Source organism: Vitis vinifera, chromosome 13, assembly GCF_030704535.1.
Source record: "Vitis vinifera cultivar Pinot Noir 40024 chromosome 13, ASM3070453v1".
In the NCBI taxonomy this organism is placed as follows: Eukaryota; Viridiplantae; Streptophyta; class Magnoliopsida; order Vitales; family Vitaceae; genus Vitis; species Vitis vinifera.
The window spans coordinates 22,312,166-22,330,977 of record NC_081817.1 but is presented as its reverse complement, the minus strand read 5'-3'; the positions used below and the strand labels follow the sequence as shown (position 1 = coordinate 22,330,977).

Here is an 18,812-nt window from a genome sequence, read left to right as displayed (position 1 = left end):
AGGTTCTGCAAAAGATGGGCTTTGGGTCTAAGTGGCTGGGGTGGATGTGGAGTTGCTTGTCCTCAGCCAAATTCTCAGTTTTGGTTAATGGGGTGTCGGCTGGCTTCTTCCCTAGCACTAAGGGCCTTAGACAAGGAGATCCCCTATCTCCTTATCTCTTTGTTATGGGAATGGAAATGCTGGATGTTCTTATTAGGAGAGCCGTGGAGGGGGGATTTTTATCAGGGTGTAACATTAGGGGTGGCAGTAGATCCCCTTTGAACATCTCCCATTTATTTTTTGCTGATGACACAGTTGTGTTTTGTGAGGCTAGTAAGGAGCATCTAACTCACTTAAGTTGGATTTTACTCTGGTTTGAAGTGGCTTCAGGTCTAAGGATTAACTTAGCCAAAAGTGAAATTATTTCAGTTGGAGAGGTGGTAGAGATTGAAGAGTTGGTCGTTGAGCTTGGCTGCAGGGTGGGGTCCTTACCCTCTCAGTATTTGGGACTTCCTCTAGGGGCTCCTAATAGAGCTCCTTATATGTGGGATGGGGTGGAAGAGAGAGTAAGGAGGAGACTCGCGCTTTGGAAACGGCAATATATCTCAAAAGGGGGAAGAATCACTTTAATAAAAAGTACTTTGGCTAGCATGTCAATCTATCAAATGTCTATCTTCAAAATGCCCAAGATTGTTGCTAGAAGGCTAGAGAAAGTGCAAAGGGACTTCTTGTGGGGAGGGGGAAATATGGAGGGGAAAATTCATCTAGTTAACTGGGAGGTGGTTTGTACAGACAAGGAAAAGGGTGGGCTAGGCCTCAGGAAGCTAGCCATATTGAACAAAGCCTTACTTGGCAAGTGGATATGGAGGTATGCTTGTGACAAAGATAATCTTTGGAAACAAGTGATTAAGGTGAAGTATGGGCAAGAGGGTCTTGGATGGAGGCCAAAGAAGGCTAATGGGGCGGTTGGAGTAGGGGTTTGGAAGAAGATTTGGGAAGAATCAGATTGGTGCTGGGATAACATGATATTCCGAGTTGGGAAGGGCAACAAGATCAGATTTTGGACAGATGTTTGGTGTACTGATAAAGCGTTGTCCCATTGTTTTCCTCATCTCTTTGTCATGGCTATCCAAAGGAGTTCAACGATTGAGGAAATGTGAAACCAAAATTCTGGTCAAGGAGGTTGGAACCTAAATTTTTTTAAGTACTTCAATGATTGGAAGCTAGATATGGTTGGGGATTTACTCCATATGCTGAGGGGTCATAGGCCTTCTTTGGAGGAAGACTCAGTTTTTTGGAGGCAAGGAAGAAATGGTCAGTTCAGGGTCAAGGAAGCTTATAGCTTGTTGACCAATCCTAATGATACAGGCTTTCCTTCAAGAAGTATTTGGGTGGCTAGGGTGCCAACTAAAGTCGCCTTCTTTGCTTGGGAGGCGACGTGGGGGAAGGTGCTTACTTTGGATAGACTTCAAAGAAGAGGGGTGCAACTTCCGAATTGTTGTTTTTTGTGTGGGTGTGAAGAAGAAAATGTAAATCATATCCTTATACATTGTATAGTGGTTAGAGCTTTGTGGGATATTGTCATTGGGTTAGTAGATGTTAAATGGGTCTTTCCAAAAACTATAAAGGAGGTCTTAATTAGCTGGAAGGGCTCGTTTGTGGGGAAGAAAAGGAAAAAGGTTTGGGACTCCATTCCGTTATGTATTTTTTGGACAGTATGGAAGGAGAGGAATAGATTAACCTTTAAGGGGGGTGTGTTGAATATTCAGAAGTTAAAGAATTTTTTTGTCTGTAATTTGTGGAGTTGGGCCAAATTGTATTTAGGTGAGGAGGCTTTCTCCCTTTAGGCTTCCTAGAGTGGGTAGCACCCACTTAAGGGAGGTGATTCTTTTTGTCTTTGTTTTTTGAGGCCCTAGCCACCTTGTATACCCCTTGTATGCTTTGTGGCTTTTTGCCTCTCTATTAATGCATATCCTTTTACTTATCAAAAAAAAAAAAGTACTAGATTAAAGTTATGGTTATTAATTGTTTCCTTTTTCTTTCTTACATGTATACTTCTTGTGTGTCGTAAGCGCCTCTAAATCTTGATGGAGAACAACAGGAAAAAACACTCTTTCAAGACTAATCAAGGAAAATAGAAAAGTATTAAGCAAAAACAACTAACAATTTTAGCATTTCTCAATTTTAATAGCAACATGTTTTTATTTTAGTAAAATTAGTTTCAAAGGTTTATTTTTAGTTAAATGTCTACTTGTTTTAATTTCTCATTGATTAGGAAAAGTCATATTCCTATCAAAAAACAAAATCTCAGCCCCATGAGGAAAAAGAATTTCAAGAGTTTGCACAAACTTACATAGTTTTCAATTTTATTAGTAGAATTTATTGAAAATTTTGTAACTATCTTGCTTCTTAAAGGTCTCTAACCATCTTGTGCCCTCTTCTGGAACAGGGACCAATCTAACCCTTAGGTTCTCCAATTTTCATCATTTCTACATTAACTAAAGGATGTCATCGTGAATTCTGGAAAACGCCACCCCCCACCCCCACCCCACTTTGTTTATATTGGATAAGTTGGAAAGAAGAGGACAAAAAAAACATTCTAGAGATGGAACAATCAGACCTAGTGGCAAAAAATTTCTTCCTTAAAAACTTTGTTCTCATGGGCTAGTGGCTTGAGAGAAGCTAGTTTTTTTTTTTTTTTTTTTTTATCAATATGGCTTGAGAAAAGCTAGTATAACTTCTTGGGTCTGGCTTAGCCCAATTCTTGTCCATTTTTTTGGCTTTGGCAGTCCTTGTACCCTCTACATCCTGGGTAACACCCTCTCTTTCTGTTAGGCACTTTATTAGTAAGTTTTCATTTTTGCCTATCAAGAGAAGAAAAGAACCAAAAAAAAAAAAGACTAAAGGAGGTTAGAGAATCTCAAAATTTCCCAACGAAATAAGATCCTCATCAACTAATAATGTGACACATCCTATCCTTGAATTGAGTTCCCTCTTCTTACCATTATTGTCAAAGGGTGAAATTAGGAAAGTCGTAGTTGTATATTTTTGTGGTTGAGGAGAGAATTAGGACAAGCCCGTAATAAAGGGGATCTGATGTAATTAGGGTAGGAAGGTTCCTATTTTTGGTGCTAGGAATATGTGTGTGTATGCATATATATATGGGTCTTTCTATAGATTAAAATTAAGGACGAACTTTATACCTTTTATTTCTTCCAATCCTTCATCTTCTACAATTATTATTATTCTTTCATCAAGAAAAGCTAAGACTAGCAAGTGTAATTAAAAAAGACAAATGGTACATCTTGGAAAGATTGTTTGTCCTTCTTTGTACTTACTATTCAATAAAATTAATAAATTTAGTTTCTAATAAAATGATAATAATAATAATAAAGGGAAATGAGAAAAAAATTTGGTAGCCAAATTCAATTTCTAGAATGCAAGTATATGACATATTGGATCATTGAATCTAGTCCTCAGATGGCAAGGCACCATAAATTTGTGGTAACACAATGTATACATATTACATAGGAAGTTTCTGTGCATACAAAAACATCTTTCCAAGAGATAAAAGTTGCAGGATTTGTACCTTGAGATAAATAGTGATCAAGTGACCAGGCAGTAATACTTCCTGATTCTGCAATACATCAGGGTTGTCTGGCACAGAAGTCTGATCTATAAGTGAGAAAAGCTTCTGCACCATGAAGCTAAAGGAAAGAACTATGTTAACATTGCAAAAAATAAGTAAATATATACTATCCCCAACCCCAACCGCCCCAAGCACACTCATAGAAACAAGGGAAAGAAAGACAACATACAACAATGGTAGCAACTATTAGATAAGGATAAGACAGAAATTTAAAGGAGACGATAACCAACATGAGCAGATTGAATTTGTCATAATTGTTATCAAGGTGAACAAATATGTATTCTCTAAGAACTGCATCTGCAACCTACAAAAAGATTAAGAGAAAGAAAGAAGATAAGAATTAGAAGGAAAAGCAGTCTCAAATCCAGTTCCCATATGCTTAGGGCTCTACTTAGATTTTTCTTCTTTTTTCCTCCCTAATTCTCCCTGATAATCAATTGGAGCCCAACAGATAATGGAAAATATAACTTACAATGGAATAACTTTCATTTTCCAGTCCATCCATCACCAGTTGGAAATGCTCTCCTAAATTTAGAAGGGAATAAAATTAGAAAGATAGTTGAAAATTAAATCTGGAACAATAATAAGCTTATGGAGAATGATATTAGAAGGTTACCAATATGCTGGAGACATTGATGGCGTGTAAAAAGAGACAAATCCCGAACTTCATCAAGGATAATTTTCACCCTTTCACCCACAAGCTGAGTGCCAACAGCACCCTTTCCCCCTTCATATTTCTCACTGTAGCAACATGTCAAACTCTCATAAATTTCATGATCAGTAGTGTCAATCAGAGCCTGTCAACAGGAGGTGTCACAGTAAGAAATTCAGTCACATCTCGAACAAGATAATGGTAGATACTCCATAAAGCACTTTCAAAAATAAATTACAAAATTTCATTCATGCGCCTGGCTGGAAAAGAAACAGAAAAAAATATATATTTGTAATGTATTCCACTGTGCACTATATTTTTATGGCAGAGAGAGAGAGAGAGAGCTTTCCAACATTAATTCATGAAAAACTACATGCTTTTTAAGTTGTCATCAATGTTTCTTAGGAGGGATTGATCCTTTTAATATGATTCTTTACCACAAGCATTCTAAGACTTGTATAATTTTATTGAACATGCTCAACATTTTTTGGGAACTTCAACCAACAAGCTGTATCCACTATGCTCCAAATATTTATATAAATTCTGCATGGTTTAGACTTGATGAACACATAAGGACCAATCTATATTTTAAGTTACAGAACATAATTATTGCTGTTGTTGCATAACTCTTAGATGATAAAGAATTTTAACATTTCTACAATAGGAGAAATGAGATCAAACAAGGGTCTGCAGCAATGACAACAAATAAAAGGAAAGGAAAACAAAAAGGAATATACATTCAATCTATAGTCATATCCTTGAGTTTGTGTTCTGTTTTTGAAAAAAAAATGATGTCTTAGCATGTTATTATTGTATCAAATCCAAGTCCCATGTCTGTGTCGATGCAAAATGAAAATTGCAACTGCACATATAAAAAGGCACAAATCACAAACCTTTAGAACAACACCCACAGGAAGCAAGTATTCCCTCCCTTGTATCCTGGAAAGGCGCAGAAATATCTTTCAGTTACAATTCAAGATCATAACCAAACAGTTCATCATTGAAGACCATAGTTAGAATTTCTCACCAAAATCCAAGTCTTGCACTTCCATTACGAAGGTAATACAATTTTACTGTTACTGCAGATTGATCTTCTCTTACACACCTTGAATGATAATTAATAGTGAATCACTATTACAAAATAAAATTCATTTAATAAATGTAAAATTCCGTTAAGAATTATGATTGAGAGAACAAATATTTGGCATATAACATATCACAGTAAATAAATTGGCACTAAATAGTAATAGTTTCCAAGAGATCAGAGAAGATGAACAAGATTAATGAAATTCAAATTACAGTACCAAGGTTTGATAATTCACAAAGAGTCAAAGACAGTAATTATCATTAAATGTCTTAATCAACAAAACAATCAAATTACAAATAAGATACTAACAAATGATTATTTCAATTACTCAAAAACCCCTTAGTTCTTGCAATTGGCGATAAAAGGGGAGAGAGAGAGAGAGCATTGTCAATTTTTTATTTTTTTAAATTCAATTTGCTTTCCAAATTTAAAGATTGCCAATAATTATTTATGATTATATAAATTTCATTAAACTTTTTTTATAGCCAGTTTATAAGTTTTGTTAATTAAATATAACTGAATATGATTATCATAAATAATTTATGAAGCTTACTTCAATGGGACTGTCATTAATGAAATGATAATAAGTATGATTGAACATGATTATCATAACTGATACTTATGAAATTTAGTTAACTGTGATATTAATAAGTGATATAATAAGAACAATGAATTGGGAAAGCATATGATCACATAAATAGGGATTTTCTGCTTTCTGTAACTAATAAAATGGGCTTTGTGTAAAAGTGCTGGAGGTTGGATTAAATTTTGGATTTCTACAATTTACTTTCTAGACGTTGGTCAAAGGATCCTCTAATTTTTCCACAGCTCAAGGGGTTTGTGACAAGGATCCATTCTCCCCTACTTGTTTATTCCTGTTATGGAGGATTTGAGTTTGTTTCATTTCCAGGGCGGAGCAACGAGGTTGCTTTAGGCAAAAGCTTACCTCAGAATTTTCATGTATCCTTGGATACAATGATAACCAGGCACCTTATTCAAGTTTTGCTAAGCTTGGTCCTGCCAAAGCATGTGGACAGATTAATGGACTGTTCTCACCTATCAACTCAAAAGCAACAAAAACCATATCCAATTTTTATCTGCTCTCAACAAAGGATCCCCAAGAAGGAGAAATAGGTTCATGCAATACTCATCAAAAGCATTTGGACGGCACCATAGCCATAATGTTGTAAAGCCTGGTCACCAAGCTACCATGCCTCAAAACTTATACACTCTTAGCTAGGTCTTTCTTGGAGCCTATGACTATGAATGTAGCATTAGTACTTCAATTCACAACCTGATGTTGTAGAATTCCGAAACTGATCTACCAAATCTTCCTTCATGGTATTCCTAAAATCATAATTAAAAAGCTAAACAAACCCATTAGTGCCAAGCTTCAAAACCAAATGTTTTCTAATAATACGTTCAGACCCACTCTCCATTATTTACAATATACATCTCTCACAAATACAACTATTATTGCAATAATCAATTATTTTTGAGAAGCAATCAGCATATGTTTAAAAAAGATCTTAACATCAATTATGAATAAAAGAGCCAACTATACAATAAGATAATAACCAAAAGGAAAAAGACCCATAATATGTAGAAAATCACCTTATGACAACTGCTTTATCAGTATATCCCTCTCGGCGATCACGAAATGAATTCCGCACCATGCTCATTGGCTGGACCATAACAGACCCAAGATTTAGCTATGAAAAATTTACTTGTCCAGGAATACCTGATTTACAAGAGAAAATGGCAGGAGAAAATACAAGACTGTTGAAAAAAATCAGTCAAGTTGCAATATATCATAGTAGGTCTTGAATATTGTTCCTGCTAAAAATTTCAGAGTTGTATGCAAACGACTTCATATGAGCTAGACAACCAGCTAGCTTATCTCGTATCAACTAAAGAAGAAGTTGCACAGACCACTTCAGATCGACGCCTATGCTTGAATAATTCACAAGATCTATTTTCCCTTCAAAATAATGTGTTTAGAACAAAAGGTTTACTCACATAGTTTCGCTTTGGCAAGATCAGAAGTCGAACAACTCTCTCAAGCCCATTCAAAATGAAGTAACTACAAAATAAAGAAAATAAAAAGAGTACATGAATTGGAAAAGAAAAAAAAAAAAAAAAAAAAAACATGGAAGTGAAGACTAATATGGCGTCTTTAGTAACTTCAGCCATATGAAGACTCCAACGAATCCTTTTTAAAACATTTATTGCCTTAATCTGTTACACATCCATAATTGCATGCCAACAGCATCCACATTATGAATACCAGTACCATAGCTGAACTGCACAACTTTCTTTGTTAAATGTAATAGTATGCAATCCACACATGTACACATATGTACCATAACCATAACAATGCTTATACATGTTCATTTACAATTTACACTTCATTCATTCTATTATCATGCACTTTCAGAGTTCACATCCAATTGGAGAATTCTGAAATGTGAATATCATAAATATGACCAGAAGCCCAGTGCAAAAACAATACCATAGAAGCCTAGTATAGTACAGAAGAAAATTGTAAAACCACACTTACCCGCCCATTTCTGATGACTCTTCTTTGCAAGAAACTAACTTTTGGGGATCGGCACCTCTCAAGTGACATAGTTTAGACTACATGGAATATGTTCAATCAATCAAATATCAGGTAAGAAGCAAGAAAACAAGTTAAAGATAATCCAGGTGAAAAAAAAAAAAAAAAACATTTCAAGCAAATAATGGTAATGAACACATTATTGTCCAGCTGCCACTTTTCCTTTGGCCCATTTTACAAGCATTAAAACCTCAACACATAAACTTAGCTTTTTATCTTACAAAGAGTTCCTCAATTATCAACAAGTTGAATACTTAAATTTTAGCTCATGAACCATGTATTCCTATGGCCCACTCATTCAAGATGAACAAAATCACAGCCGCCAAAGGAAGGATCAACTAACCTTTAACATTATAGGAAACTGCCCAAGATTAAATTTTTCTCTAATGGCAACTCCATTCCCATATTGAAAGCAAACATCAGCCAAAAGCTTCCCCGAATATGAAATTTTTGCTTGCCTACACTGTTTCAAGAACATGCACTCAAAGAATGATATTCCAGAATGATATTAACAGATGGAATACACTCTATTTAATTAATATAGAAGTTAAAAGAAAGAGAAGCAAAAATACATGCATCGTGAAATATTACCTCGAAAGGATATAATGCATCGCGCATTGTCCGGGCAGAACGCTCCTTTTGAGGTGGGTATAACTCCGGTTGCCCAAACCAAAGTGCAATTCGAGTTAAGAAGAAAACACCATTGTGAGTGATAAATAAGGACTTCATAATTAAAATAATCCAAAACAAGTCACAAAAATTCAAAAACAGTCCTTCATTTCATTGCTGATAAAAATGAAGTAAAAATAGCAGAAAGGATATTTCGAAGCTTCTGTTTGGTGAATGAATCAACGACTTCAACAGGTTTCACGCTCATGAGCAGAGTCTCCAACCCAAACTCCACCAAGTGATCGAAGGAGTCGATATGGTGCTGAAATAGCTCTCGCAGCGGCTCGTAATCTGGGCCTGCCGTAGCCATTTTCTCAAGAGCCTGCACTTTCCAAAATTCTTAAACCCCGCAAAACTTCAATTTTTCATATCGATGTTTTATCACAATCATAGTTCTTATATTGGCAGCCAATGGAGTCAAATACTAAACAAATCAATAATAATGCAAATTTGCAGAAAAAAGTTCATTAATTATTAAAAAAAAGTTCAAAATAACACCGAGAGAAAATGCGCACAATAATTTTTCAAAAAAAAAGTTCCAAATAACAAGAAGAAAAAATATGCAAATCAGACCCAGAGAGCAAAAAAAAAAAAAATTGAAAAAAGGGAAAAGGGAAGAAGGAGAAGAAATCCAAAAATCCAATTTCCCCATAATGAGACCTTGGTCATAGTCCAAGATTACCGTTGAGAAGTAAAAAATCCATCGCAAAGACAGAGGTTTGGGAAAAGAACCTGCTCGTTTTCCATTGAAAGGTACTAACAGCAACGACAAATAAGAAGATCGAAAAAGCGCCCGTACCTGTCAAAGCAAAAGATACAAAGAACTCTTCTTCTGCTTCGTCTTCGTGCAGAGAGGCAGAGAAGGGGGGTTATGGCTTAGGGTTTTTCATTTTGAGGTTTTAAGACCCGTTGAATTCTGGGTTGAGACCCGGCCCAATAGTATATCTTATTTAAAAATAGAAAAATAAAAAAGGTGAATTGAGGTCAAGGTTATAAATAAAACCTTATAAATGGCTAAAAATTTCATGCTGGGATAAAAATATCATTCTTCTCTCTTTTTCATTATTTTATTTATTTTTTTCTTATTTTCTTTATTATTATTTATTTTTTCAAATTTTATTCTTTATTAATATTTTAATATTAACATTGTAAATAATAAAGTAAATAATAATGATAGAAAATTAGGAAAATAATAATAAAAAATAAAAGTAAAATGGTAGAAAAACACCAAAAAAAAGAAGTAATTTTGATTTTTTTTAATAATAAAGTAAAACTTGTGGGTAGAAAGATGAAATGATAATATTTTATATTTTGAAATTTGATGATTATTTTGTGAAATGAAAAAATGTTAAACTTATTGTAAATCCTCTATTCTATCTCTATAGTACATGATTTTGATCATATTTAGCGTCTCTCATTTCACTCCTCTGCATGATATATGCATAGGATCAATTTTCTTTTTTTATTATTCACAATCTTTAATGGTCCGTCTATTACTCAACTTTGGCATTGACTTCGGAACCACTTTTAAAGACCTTTTGAAATTTTTTTGGATCTATAATGTGACTTTAATAATACCCTATTGTAGACCCCCATTTTGGGAACCTCACTTTTGTGCATATTTTGTAGCTCTTTTTGCCAGGTGTCGCAGCTGTGAACAGCCACGTGCTGATTCCCGTATGGTTGCTATGGCATCAGATGGTGGAATCAAGAAGCAAACGAGAGGTTGACACGTGTAAAGGAGATTCTGCAGGCGGTTAGGAGGAGCGTATGAGAGAGGGGATATTCTGCAGAAAGTGAGGTTGTTTTTCATTGGAGGTTGGTTAGGAGATATTTTCTAGGAGGGCATATCCGGGAGAGAACAAAAAATAAGAGAAAACGGGATTGGTTGGCAGAAAAGAAAAGCTAAGGCTGGTTACAGGGAAGCAGAGTGAAAAAGAGGGGGTTCGGAAGAAGAAGAGAGGGAGACTAGAGAGAGAAAAACAGAGAAAGAGAGAGAGAGCAGAGAGGTTTGAGGCTGCAGAGGAGGGGGTTTTTCAGGGCTGTTTGACAGAGATTTTGGGCGTGTTTTTGGCTAGCTGGAGCTTAGAGAAGGAGAGAACAGAGAAAGAAAGGGGCTGCAGGTGAGTTTTGAGGTGAGTTTCTTGCTTATTTTGATTCATATATTTCTCATCCTTTTTCCATTTTGTTTGACTCTACACTGCTCGTCTATTTGGGTCGGATAATATGGATTACATGTTTAACTTTGTTGATTTCTGGATCATACTTCTACTCTGCTGTTGTTGATCTCATTGCTATTCTCGTGGTTTGACTTGGAGCTGGCATGAATCTGTTTTGTATACACTGTGCAAATCCAGTTTAAGGAATCCCACCTGTTTTGGGCCTCTTGAAATGAGGTCCTATACGTTCATGTGGTGCATGTTGCCCTATTGGTTCTATTCTCTGTGTTCACTGTAATTTCTACTTTTACTCTCATCCCTATATTCTTGCTGTGGTTGATGGGTTGCTTGATTTGAGGCTTGGTGGAATTGAGTGGAGCCATGCTTGTGGGCTAAGAGGATTGACGAAGAGGAGAAAGTGTCTGGTTCTAGACGGAGGTTGAAGCAGATAGACTTTGAATCTGATTCACATGACGCTGGGTTTTCTGGGTCTACATTTGAATTGAGGATACAGTCAATCCCATCTTCTTGGTGACTGTCCAAAAGAACTCCTGAAGCTACCCATAAAGTTTTCATATGCCAGTAGAAATATTGCTGCATTAGGTAGAATGGAAGAGTCATGCTCCAATATTAAAGATAGTATCAGACGCAGTGTGCTCAGAAAGCAGAGGAAAATTCAGAGTTGATTAATGAAATATAAAGTTAAGGGAGGGGTGAAAAGTACCATGCATGCCAAGCCCACCGTCCCCTGTCTCCTCCATTATCCATTAAACTTGATCACCATGGCACCCTCACCTACAAGTTTGTCATTCATCATTGCTTTGCCGAACCTGCTGCCTTCAACCCATTTCTCACTCAGGCATAGGGATCATGCATGCATAGCCATCCTTCAATCTCCCATACCCACCGAATTCCTCATACCCATTTTCTCTCACTAACCTACACCCTCCATACCAATAACCCCATGCCTGCATCCTTGAACACCTCCTATCCATCATGCCCTCTTTCTCTATCGGGTACTCTTCAAACCCATTTTTCACATGCCCCACTTGCTACCCCACTCATTATCCTCTATTCTACCCTGCAGCTTCATTTCCACTATGCAATCTCCCAATGCTTCTAGCAGAAGAAACCATGGAAAGCCCGGGGTAGTCCGTCAAGGATCAAGAAGATGTCATCATTGGTTTCATTGATATGGGTGTGCGGCTTAAATCCCCAAGTTACGACTGATGAGACTGCCTTCAAGATGCCGGTATGTTCATATTGATAAGCTGTCCGAAATTGAAACAATGCACGAGAAGTGGAATGGGCTATCTGCTGCATGGGTGGTCAAGGAGGCAACATAGGCACAGAGAAGCAGAGAAGAATGGTGCTGGTGTTGGCCTTAGGGGATCTTCATATCCCTGATGGGGCTCCTGATTTGCCGCCAAAGTTCAAATCCATGCTTGTTCCTGGCAAGATCCAACACATCATTTGCACTGGGAATTTGCGTATCAAAGAGGCTCATGATTACTTGAAAACCCTTTGTTCTGACATACATATTACCCGAGGTGAATATGATGAGGAGACACGTTGCCCAGAGACCAAAACACTGACCATTGATCAATTCAAGCTTGGACTACGCCATGGTCATCAGGTTATTCCGTGAGAGGACTTGGGCTCACCAGTTACGCGTCGAAGGCAGTCAGATATAGACATCCATGTGACAGGTCATACCCGCAGATTCACAGCTTACAAACACTAAGGTGGCATGTGATATTGGGGCCGTCTTGGTGTTTGTGGAATTTCTTGGGTCTCTAAATGATATCTTCATCAAATTGAGGCTCCAATAAGAATAAGCGGTAAGAGGATGCTGAGAAGGAAGAGAGAGCTAAGAAGGCTGCCAGCATTAATGAGTTCCTGAAGCCTGTTGAAGAGGAGATTTCCACCTGGTCATCCCAAGGAGCTCTCACTTTGGATATGGGAACTTTGGCTATTGATGATGATATTACAGGCTCAGATCCGTACCTCATCTTGGGACACATCACTTCTCCAACCTGCAGATGCGTGAGACCCTCCATCAATGGATCTCCAAGCTTTGCTACCACATTGCCCTGAAATCAGAGGGTCCAGAGGATTCATCACTTTCATTTCTAAGCCTGGTATTAACGTCTTCTCCGTCAGATCACTCTGAGTATATTTCCCGTTATGTGCTTTCCAGAGCTATAGCTACTGATGATGCTGAATCGAATTTGCGAGAGGAAGGAACAAATGATGAAATTAAGGATGTCATGCTGATGAGAAAGCCTGAGCCTACAATTATCAGTGCGAACCTTGATGAGAAACTAGAGCATTCTGGTGAGGCAGAAGCAAAGAGGATTAATGCTAAATATGGCGTGCTGCCCAATGATCAGTGCTTGACTGTTTTGGAGATGGATTGATCCTTGTCATACAACACTTCGACACCATGAAAGAAATCGGTGTTGTTTCTAAATCCTCAGTTGTGTTCATCCCCCATGGACCCAGAGCTGTTCACGATGTAGCTACTCAGGTTCGTGATGGACTTCTTTAGAGTACCCTCTCATATCAGCAATTGTCTTATGTTTATAAGGCAAAGAAGTCGTTTGAAGAGGGAGGTGACTGGGAAAGGAAGAACCGTTTGAGGATGAGAGCTTCGACACCAACAGATTCATGAAGGCTCTTCCTAGATAGAAGACCACCAAACCAACAGTTGTTCATGTGAACTCACTCAATGTCGCGGTATTGCCATTCTACTCATCAAAGCTGACCAAGGATCCAATTGGAAAACCACTGCAGGAGTCCCTTAAGAGGACAAGATCAGGGCATGTTGCTAATTCGATAAGAGTGCATGAAACAGGGTCGTTCAGAAAGCCTTAGATGGAATCCATGGAACCAGAAAATAAGACTAGAAGGCGATCTCTTTCATCCGAAGAAGATGGGGGCAAGTGGGCAGACTTGTTGCCAGACAGCAAGGGGTTTGAAGCGGCTCTTATTGCTGCAGTTCTGGGTTCAGCCACTGAGATAGGGGAGAAAACTGACCTGGAGTAGAGGCAACAGAAGTACTCTCCCATACTGGGCCCACTCTTGCATATTTCCCCTTTGCATGACCACTTTTTGCATGGCCACCCCAGACGTGCAGCTTTTGACCATGAGTCCTCACCTTTTATTTCTTCATTCTCTATTCTTAACCATTGCTCCTAATCCCATTTTGCAAACATTTTCTCAAAAATCTGATTTTCAAATAATCCCAATTCTCCCATACTTCCTCTTTGGAATTTTTAGGTTCCAAAAGTCTCACTTTCCAATAAAAAATTTGCTGCCATTTTTCTTTCTGGCAAGCAATTTTCACATCTCCTCTGTTTTTTAAAACGTTTTAAAATAAACATGAATTTAAATTCCGTAATTCCGAATAATGGAATTTGTGGAATTAATTCATGCTAAAGTAAACGGGCTTTGGTGGGGGCCCCACATATGTGACCGATTGATTGATTGACTGATTGATTTGATTTGATTATGATACATGATTGATTTATTCTGCTCTATGACATGCTCGAAATTATTTCTTAATTGTGCACTAACCCTCCTCTTGATAGCGCATATTGGTTCGCCACCCAGGTATGTATTTTCTCGCATCATGGTCACTCCTTATGCTTGTTTCTAATTCTCATAGGTGCATGATTGATTTGAATATTCATTGATTTTCTCATTGGTTGCCATGTCAGCTTCATTTTATTAGTAGAGACCCGACTTTAGGGACTTAGAGGGGTGCTACGGTCTTTACCGTACCTTCCCGATAAGTAACCTGACCCCCGAACCCGATCCGGTTTTTCGTAGATCACCTTTTCCAAATAAAGAGTCACACTTAGGGTTTTTCTTTCTTATTTTGTTTACCCTTTTAAAAATAAAACAAAAATAAGTGGCGACTCCAAGTCATTTTTCTTAATCAATAAAAACCAATTTTTCAAAATCAAAATCGAGCTCGCCATTCGAGTGGGAAACGCATTGAGCCGAAATGCGGGGTCCACACCTATGTTTTCCCTATCTCTTTTTAGAGGTTCTTTAGGCTTGGTTTAGGAGTATTTTTATGAGTTTTAACCTTATGTTGTTGCGTTTTTTGAGTTTAGGCTTGGTTTATATAACTTTTGGTCTTAAGAATTTTACATATTTTTTCATAACTTTAGGTCACAATTTTCTTTATATATAGATAGATAGATAGTATTTGCACATGTTTCTACAGTTAAAAAGATAAATTAAGTAGAAAATAAAATGAAAGCGGAATTTTATCGCATATCTTTTATATGAGAAATAAAAGATTTCCTCATAATAGGTTTATCCTTTCAATGTTTCAACAAGAACAACACACTCTTAAACAAGAACTTATAAGAGTTTTTTTTGTAGAAACTCTTCCAGGCATATTAAAAATTAAAAAAATAACAAAAAGAAGTAGTGAAGAAATCATATGGTATAATACCATTATGTTTTTCTTTGAGATTTCATTCTTATTATTGTTTTTACAAACAATTCAAAAGATTCCCCTTTATCTAACTGTTTATTATTATCCTCTATGATTTGAACCTTTTCATTTTCTAGTATTTGAAGTCTAGTTTCCATTTCTTGATATTGAATTAACATGATGTTAATTTGAAGTTTAATTTGACTTATTTCATTTTGAAGGTCTTAAATTCCTATTGGTTTAGGTTTATAAAATTGTTTTAATACAGTTTTTAGGCTGTATCGATTTGTATTTTCTAATTGTTTTTCACTATTTTGTTTTGGATTTCTAAATATTTTTTGAAGTATTCTTTTTGAAGATTTGGATCCGGGATTTTATCTACTAATTCAATTATAAAGTTTTGTTCACTAGGTTGAGGGATGTTAGGAGTAAAATCCACATTATCAAGTTTGACAGATGATTTTTGAGAATTGTTTTCGAAATAAGGTATAGGGGGAGAGGAAGTTCTACTTCCATGAGTAGAGATTCTACTACTCGATCCTTCCCATTTGGCAAACTATAGGGTAACATTCCATTTATCATCTAGCATGATAAAGAGAAGTTTCCTAACTTCAATTGGTTTTGGAAGGGCTAACTGTTTGAAGTTCCAGGTATTTGAATGGGTTAAAGATTCCCAAGGAATCTCTTCTGGAATCATGGTTGATGAATGTTCCTCATTTGATTGGAATAAAAGGGTTTTCCATTTGGGATAAGTCAATAAACACCTTGCATTTATTAAGGTGGTCATTGCTTTGTAGCATACTCTATATACTATAAGGATATTCTTAGCTCTAAGGTCCATGTCATAACCTTTAGTTTGAACATTTAGGGTTAAGGCTTTTTGGATAGATATATCATCTATACAATTTAACTCTAAGTTTGGAAAACGGTTTAAATAAACAAGGCCATGTGTCATGTTGATTCCATGACTCTTAACAAAGAATCATCAAAGTTGTTGTGTCTTGCATCTTCGAGGCAAACGCAAATAGGTTTGTTTAACCCAATCCAGGTTAAAGGTTTGACCGCTACTTGGATAGCTCCTATATGTAGGATTTTGAAGGCTTGATTTCTTAGTGTTTCAATATCTGTTGAACTAAGGAGTTCTATAGTCTCCGTTTCTAATCCTATAGAATGTGTATTCTCTGAAACTTTGATTTTATAAGTTGATTTCCATTTGAAAGTTCCTAGTTGATAAATATCTTTGATATTTTGTCTTGCCATTTCTCAATTTTTTATATAGTGTTCTAAAGTATCAATTGATACAATTGATTTTCAATTTTTTAAGTATTTTCTTCTACAATTTTGAGGATCAGTTTCCATCCTACTTATATCACTAGAAAGATTTCCAAATAAATTTGACATTTTTTTTATGGTTTCTCTATATTTAACCCTAACAATTAGTGAGGCAGGACCACCTAACGCCCACATGGCTAACATGGCTGACCAACGGATAAGCAGACCAACGCTTTGGATTTAAAACAAATAATCATAAAATAAAATGTAATTGACATAAGTATAATCAATGATAATATTTATTAATTTATTTTTAAAATTAGCTTAAATTTATTTATTTTAAAATTTAAAACTACTTTTATTAAAACATGTTTTATTACATTTTAAATAAAAAATTAAATTGATTTATATAAAACTTTTTATTTGAGATTTAATTTATAAAATTTTATTAGAAACTTGTGATGATAATTTTTTGCTACTAATATTAATTTATTTAAATTATCAAAAATTATATTAATAATTTATCTTATCAAATTAATTTTAATTTATAAAACATTAAAACTTCATTAATTTTTTTTATATATATTTTAGCAAATTTTAAATAATTTTATATCTTTAATATTTTAAAATAATTATTTAAAATCAAATAAAATTAAAATGACAAATATATAAAAATTTAAAAGTGAAGTTATAGTAATTTTTTAAAATAGGATTAATGAGATAAATATGAAAAATAATTAAAAATAAAAAGGGGAAAATGAAATTTGATTCACTAATAAGAAAATATATGGAAAAAACAATCAAAATTTTTTTAAATTAGTATTATTTTCATTTATTTAAAAATAATTTGAAATACATTCACTTTTTAATGAGTCATCCGATTATTCCAAAAATACCATTTTACTTGTCATGTTAATCAAATCAATTAGCAACTAAACTCCTATATGTAAATGTTTCAATTCCTTTTAGATTGATTATTATTATTTTATTATTTTAGTATTTGACAAATTTTTTTTCTCTAAAAATATTATAAAGTAAGAATTTGAAAAAAGAGAGTTTATTATACTATTAATAAAAATAAATTCATTTTATTGATAGTAAATAAACCAATAATAAATTTGTATTTATTATATAATTGAGAAAACAAAGACTATGTTTAGTTAAGAAAAACACCTAAAAGGGGGGGGGGGGGGGGTGAATTGGGTTTTTAAAATCTTTTCAATCACAACAAAATTAAACAAAATATAAGCAAAGTAAAGTGATAGAGTTGAGAGAATTCAAACTCGGGTTTATAGTAGTTCGACACTTCCTTGCCTACGTCCACTCTCCTCAACCTCCTAACCGAGTGAGGGTTCCACTAACTTGAAGCTTTAACCAAGCTTCCAATCTTCTTACACTTGGATTCCGGCTCCAATGGGCTCTTACACAACCTCTTCAAGATTCAACTTTCTTGAAGGCTTTAACACTCAGATTGTCACAAAATATACTCACTCAACTTAGCTTAAAGATGGCTCAAATACAAGGCAAAGCTAGGATGACAACAAGAGTGCACTAAAGGATATGCAAGTGGTGATTTAATGCACTTATGAAAGAAATGAGAGCTTTTTGATCAAGAACAGGTAGGTGGGCTTTGAATGCAAGTGTTATCTTATCAATAAATGAAGTGGAGCTCTCAATTTATAGGTTTCTAAGCTCGGGAGTCAAAATCAGCAAAAGGCAACCTCGTCCGGTCGAGCTAGGGGTCGATCGGTTCACTAGCCGTTGGAGCATTTAATGCATGACAGGTTACCGTTGCCTCAACCGGTAAAGGAATCACCTCGACCGGGAAGAGAAGGCTACTAGGAGAGAGAGAAGGTTTTTAACTTTCCTCGATCGGACGACCTCAACCGGTCGACCGGTTGAGCCTTTTTGGCCCCGAAAAACCTATTTTTTGATTCCTTTCTTTTCTAACACTTAGGCAAGGTCTTTAGGTAAATTATTAAGTCAATTTTGAAACATTTTGCCTAAGGTAAATTAGTTAAAAACTCGGGTTTTAATGAAGTCGACATTTTAAAGAATAAATTGAGTTTTCTAAGATGCATGAAAACGTATAAAAATCCTAAGTGCACTCATGCATTCATCTTACATTAGTTTGCTATGATCTCAAGTCTTCCAAGTGTCTCGATCTTGTATTCATTTGGTCCTTTGATGAATTTTTGAGTTTATACCTGAGATTCTTAAACATTAAATCAATTAGTTACTTAACCATAGTTTGTTATCATCAAAACCCAATTAG

General features: G+C 35.5%; 1 protein-coding gene across 3 annotated transcripts in view; it reads right to left on the bottom strand.

Annotated features, from left to right (window-relative positions):
* The window catches only part of LOC100241130 (DNA-directed RNA polymerase I subunit 2), a 45,112-nt gene extending 35,535 nt beyond the window's left edge, over nt 1–9,577 (bottom strand). Inside the window, exons 1-13 of one of the 3 annotated variants that reach the window (XM_010660781.3) lie at nt 9,453–9,577; nt 8,807–8,975; nt 8,576–8,658; nt 8,328–8,447; nt 7,928–8,004; nt 7,387–7,450; nt 6,982–7,052; nt 5,308–5,385; nt 5,174–5,219; nt 4,245–4,425; nt 4,101–4,153; nt 3,859–3,932; nt 3,569–3,686 (exon numbers count right to left, since the gene is read on the bottom strand). In XM_010660781.3, coding sequence (XP_010659083.1) covers nt 3,569–3,686; nt 3,859–3,932; nt 4,101–4,153; nt 4,245–4,425; nt 5,174–5,219; nt 5,308–5,385; nt 6,982–7,052; nt 7,387–7,450; nt 7,928–8,004; nt 8,328–8,447; nt 8,576–8,658; nt 8,807–8,963 — 1,122 coding nt within the window. In that variant the 5' untranslated portion in view covers nt 8,964–8,975; nt 9,453–9,577. Of the gene's footprint in view, nt 1–3,568; nt 3,687–3,858; nt 3,933–4,100; nt 4,154–4,244; nt 4,426–5,173; nt 5,220–5,307; nt 5,386–6,981; nt 7,053–7,386; nt 7,451–7,927; nt 8,005–8,327; nt 8,448–8,575; nt 8,659–8,806; nt 8,993–9,385 lie in introns of all 3 variants that reach the window. The other 2 variants (XM_010660782.3, XM_010660780.3) reach the window with 2 other exon arrangements.
* Nucleotides 9,578–18,812: the final 9,235 nt, after the last annotated feature.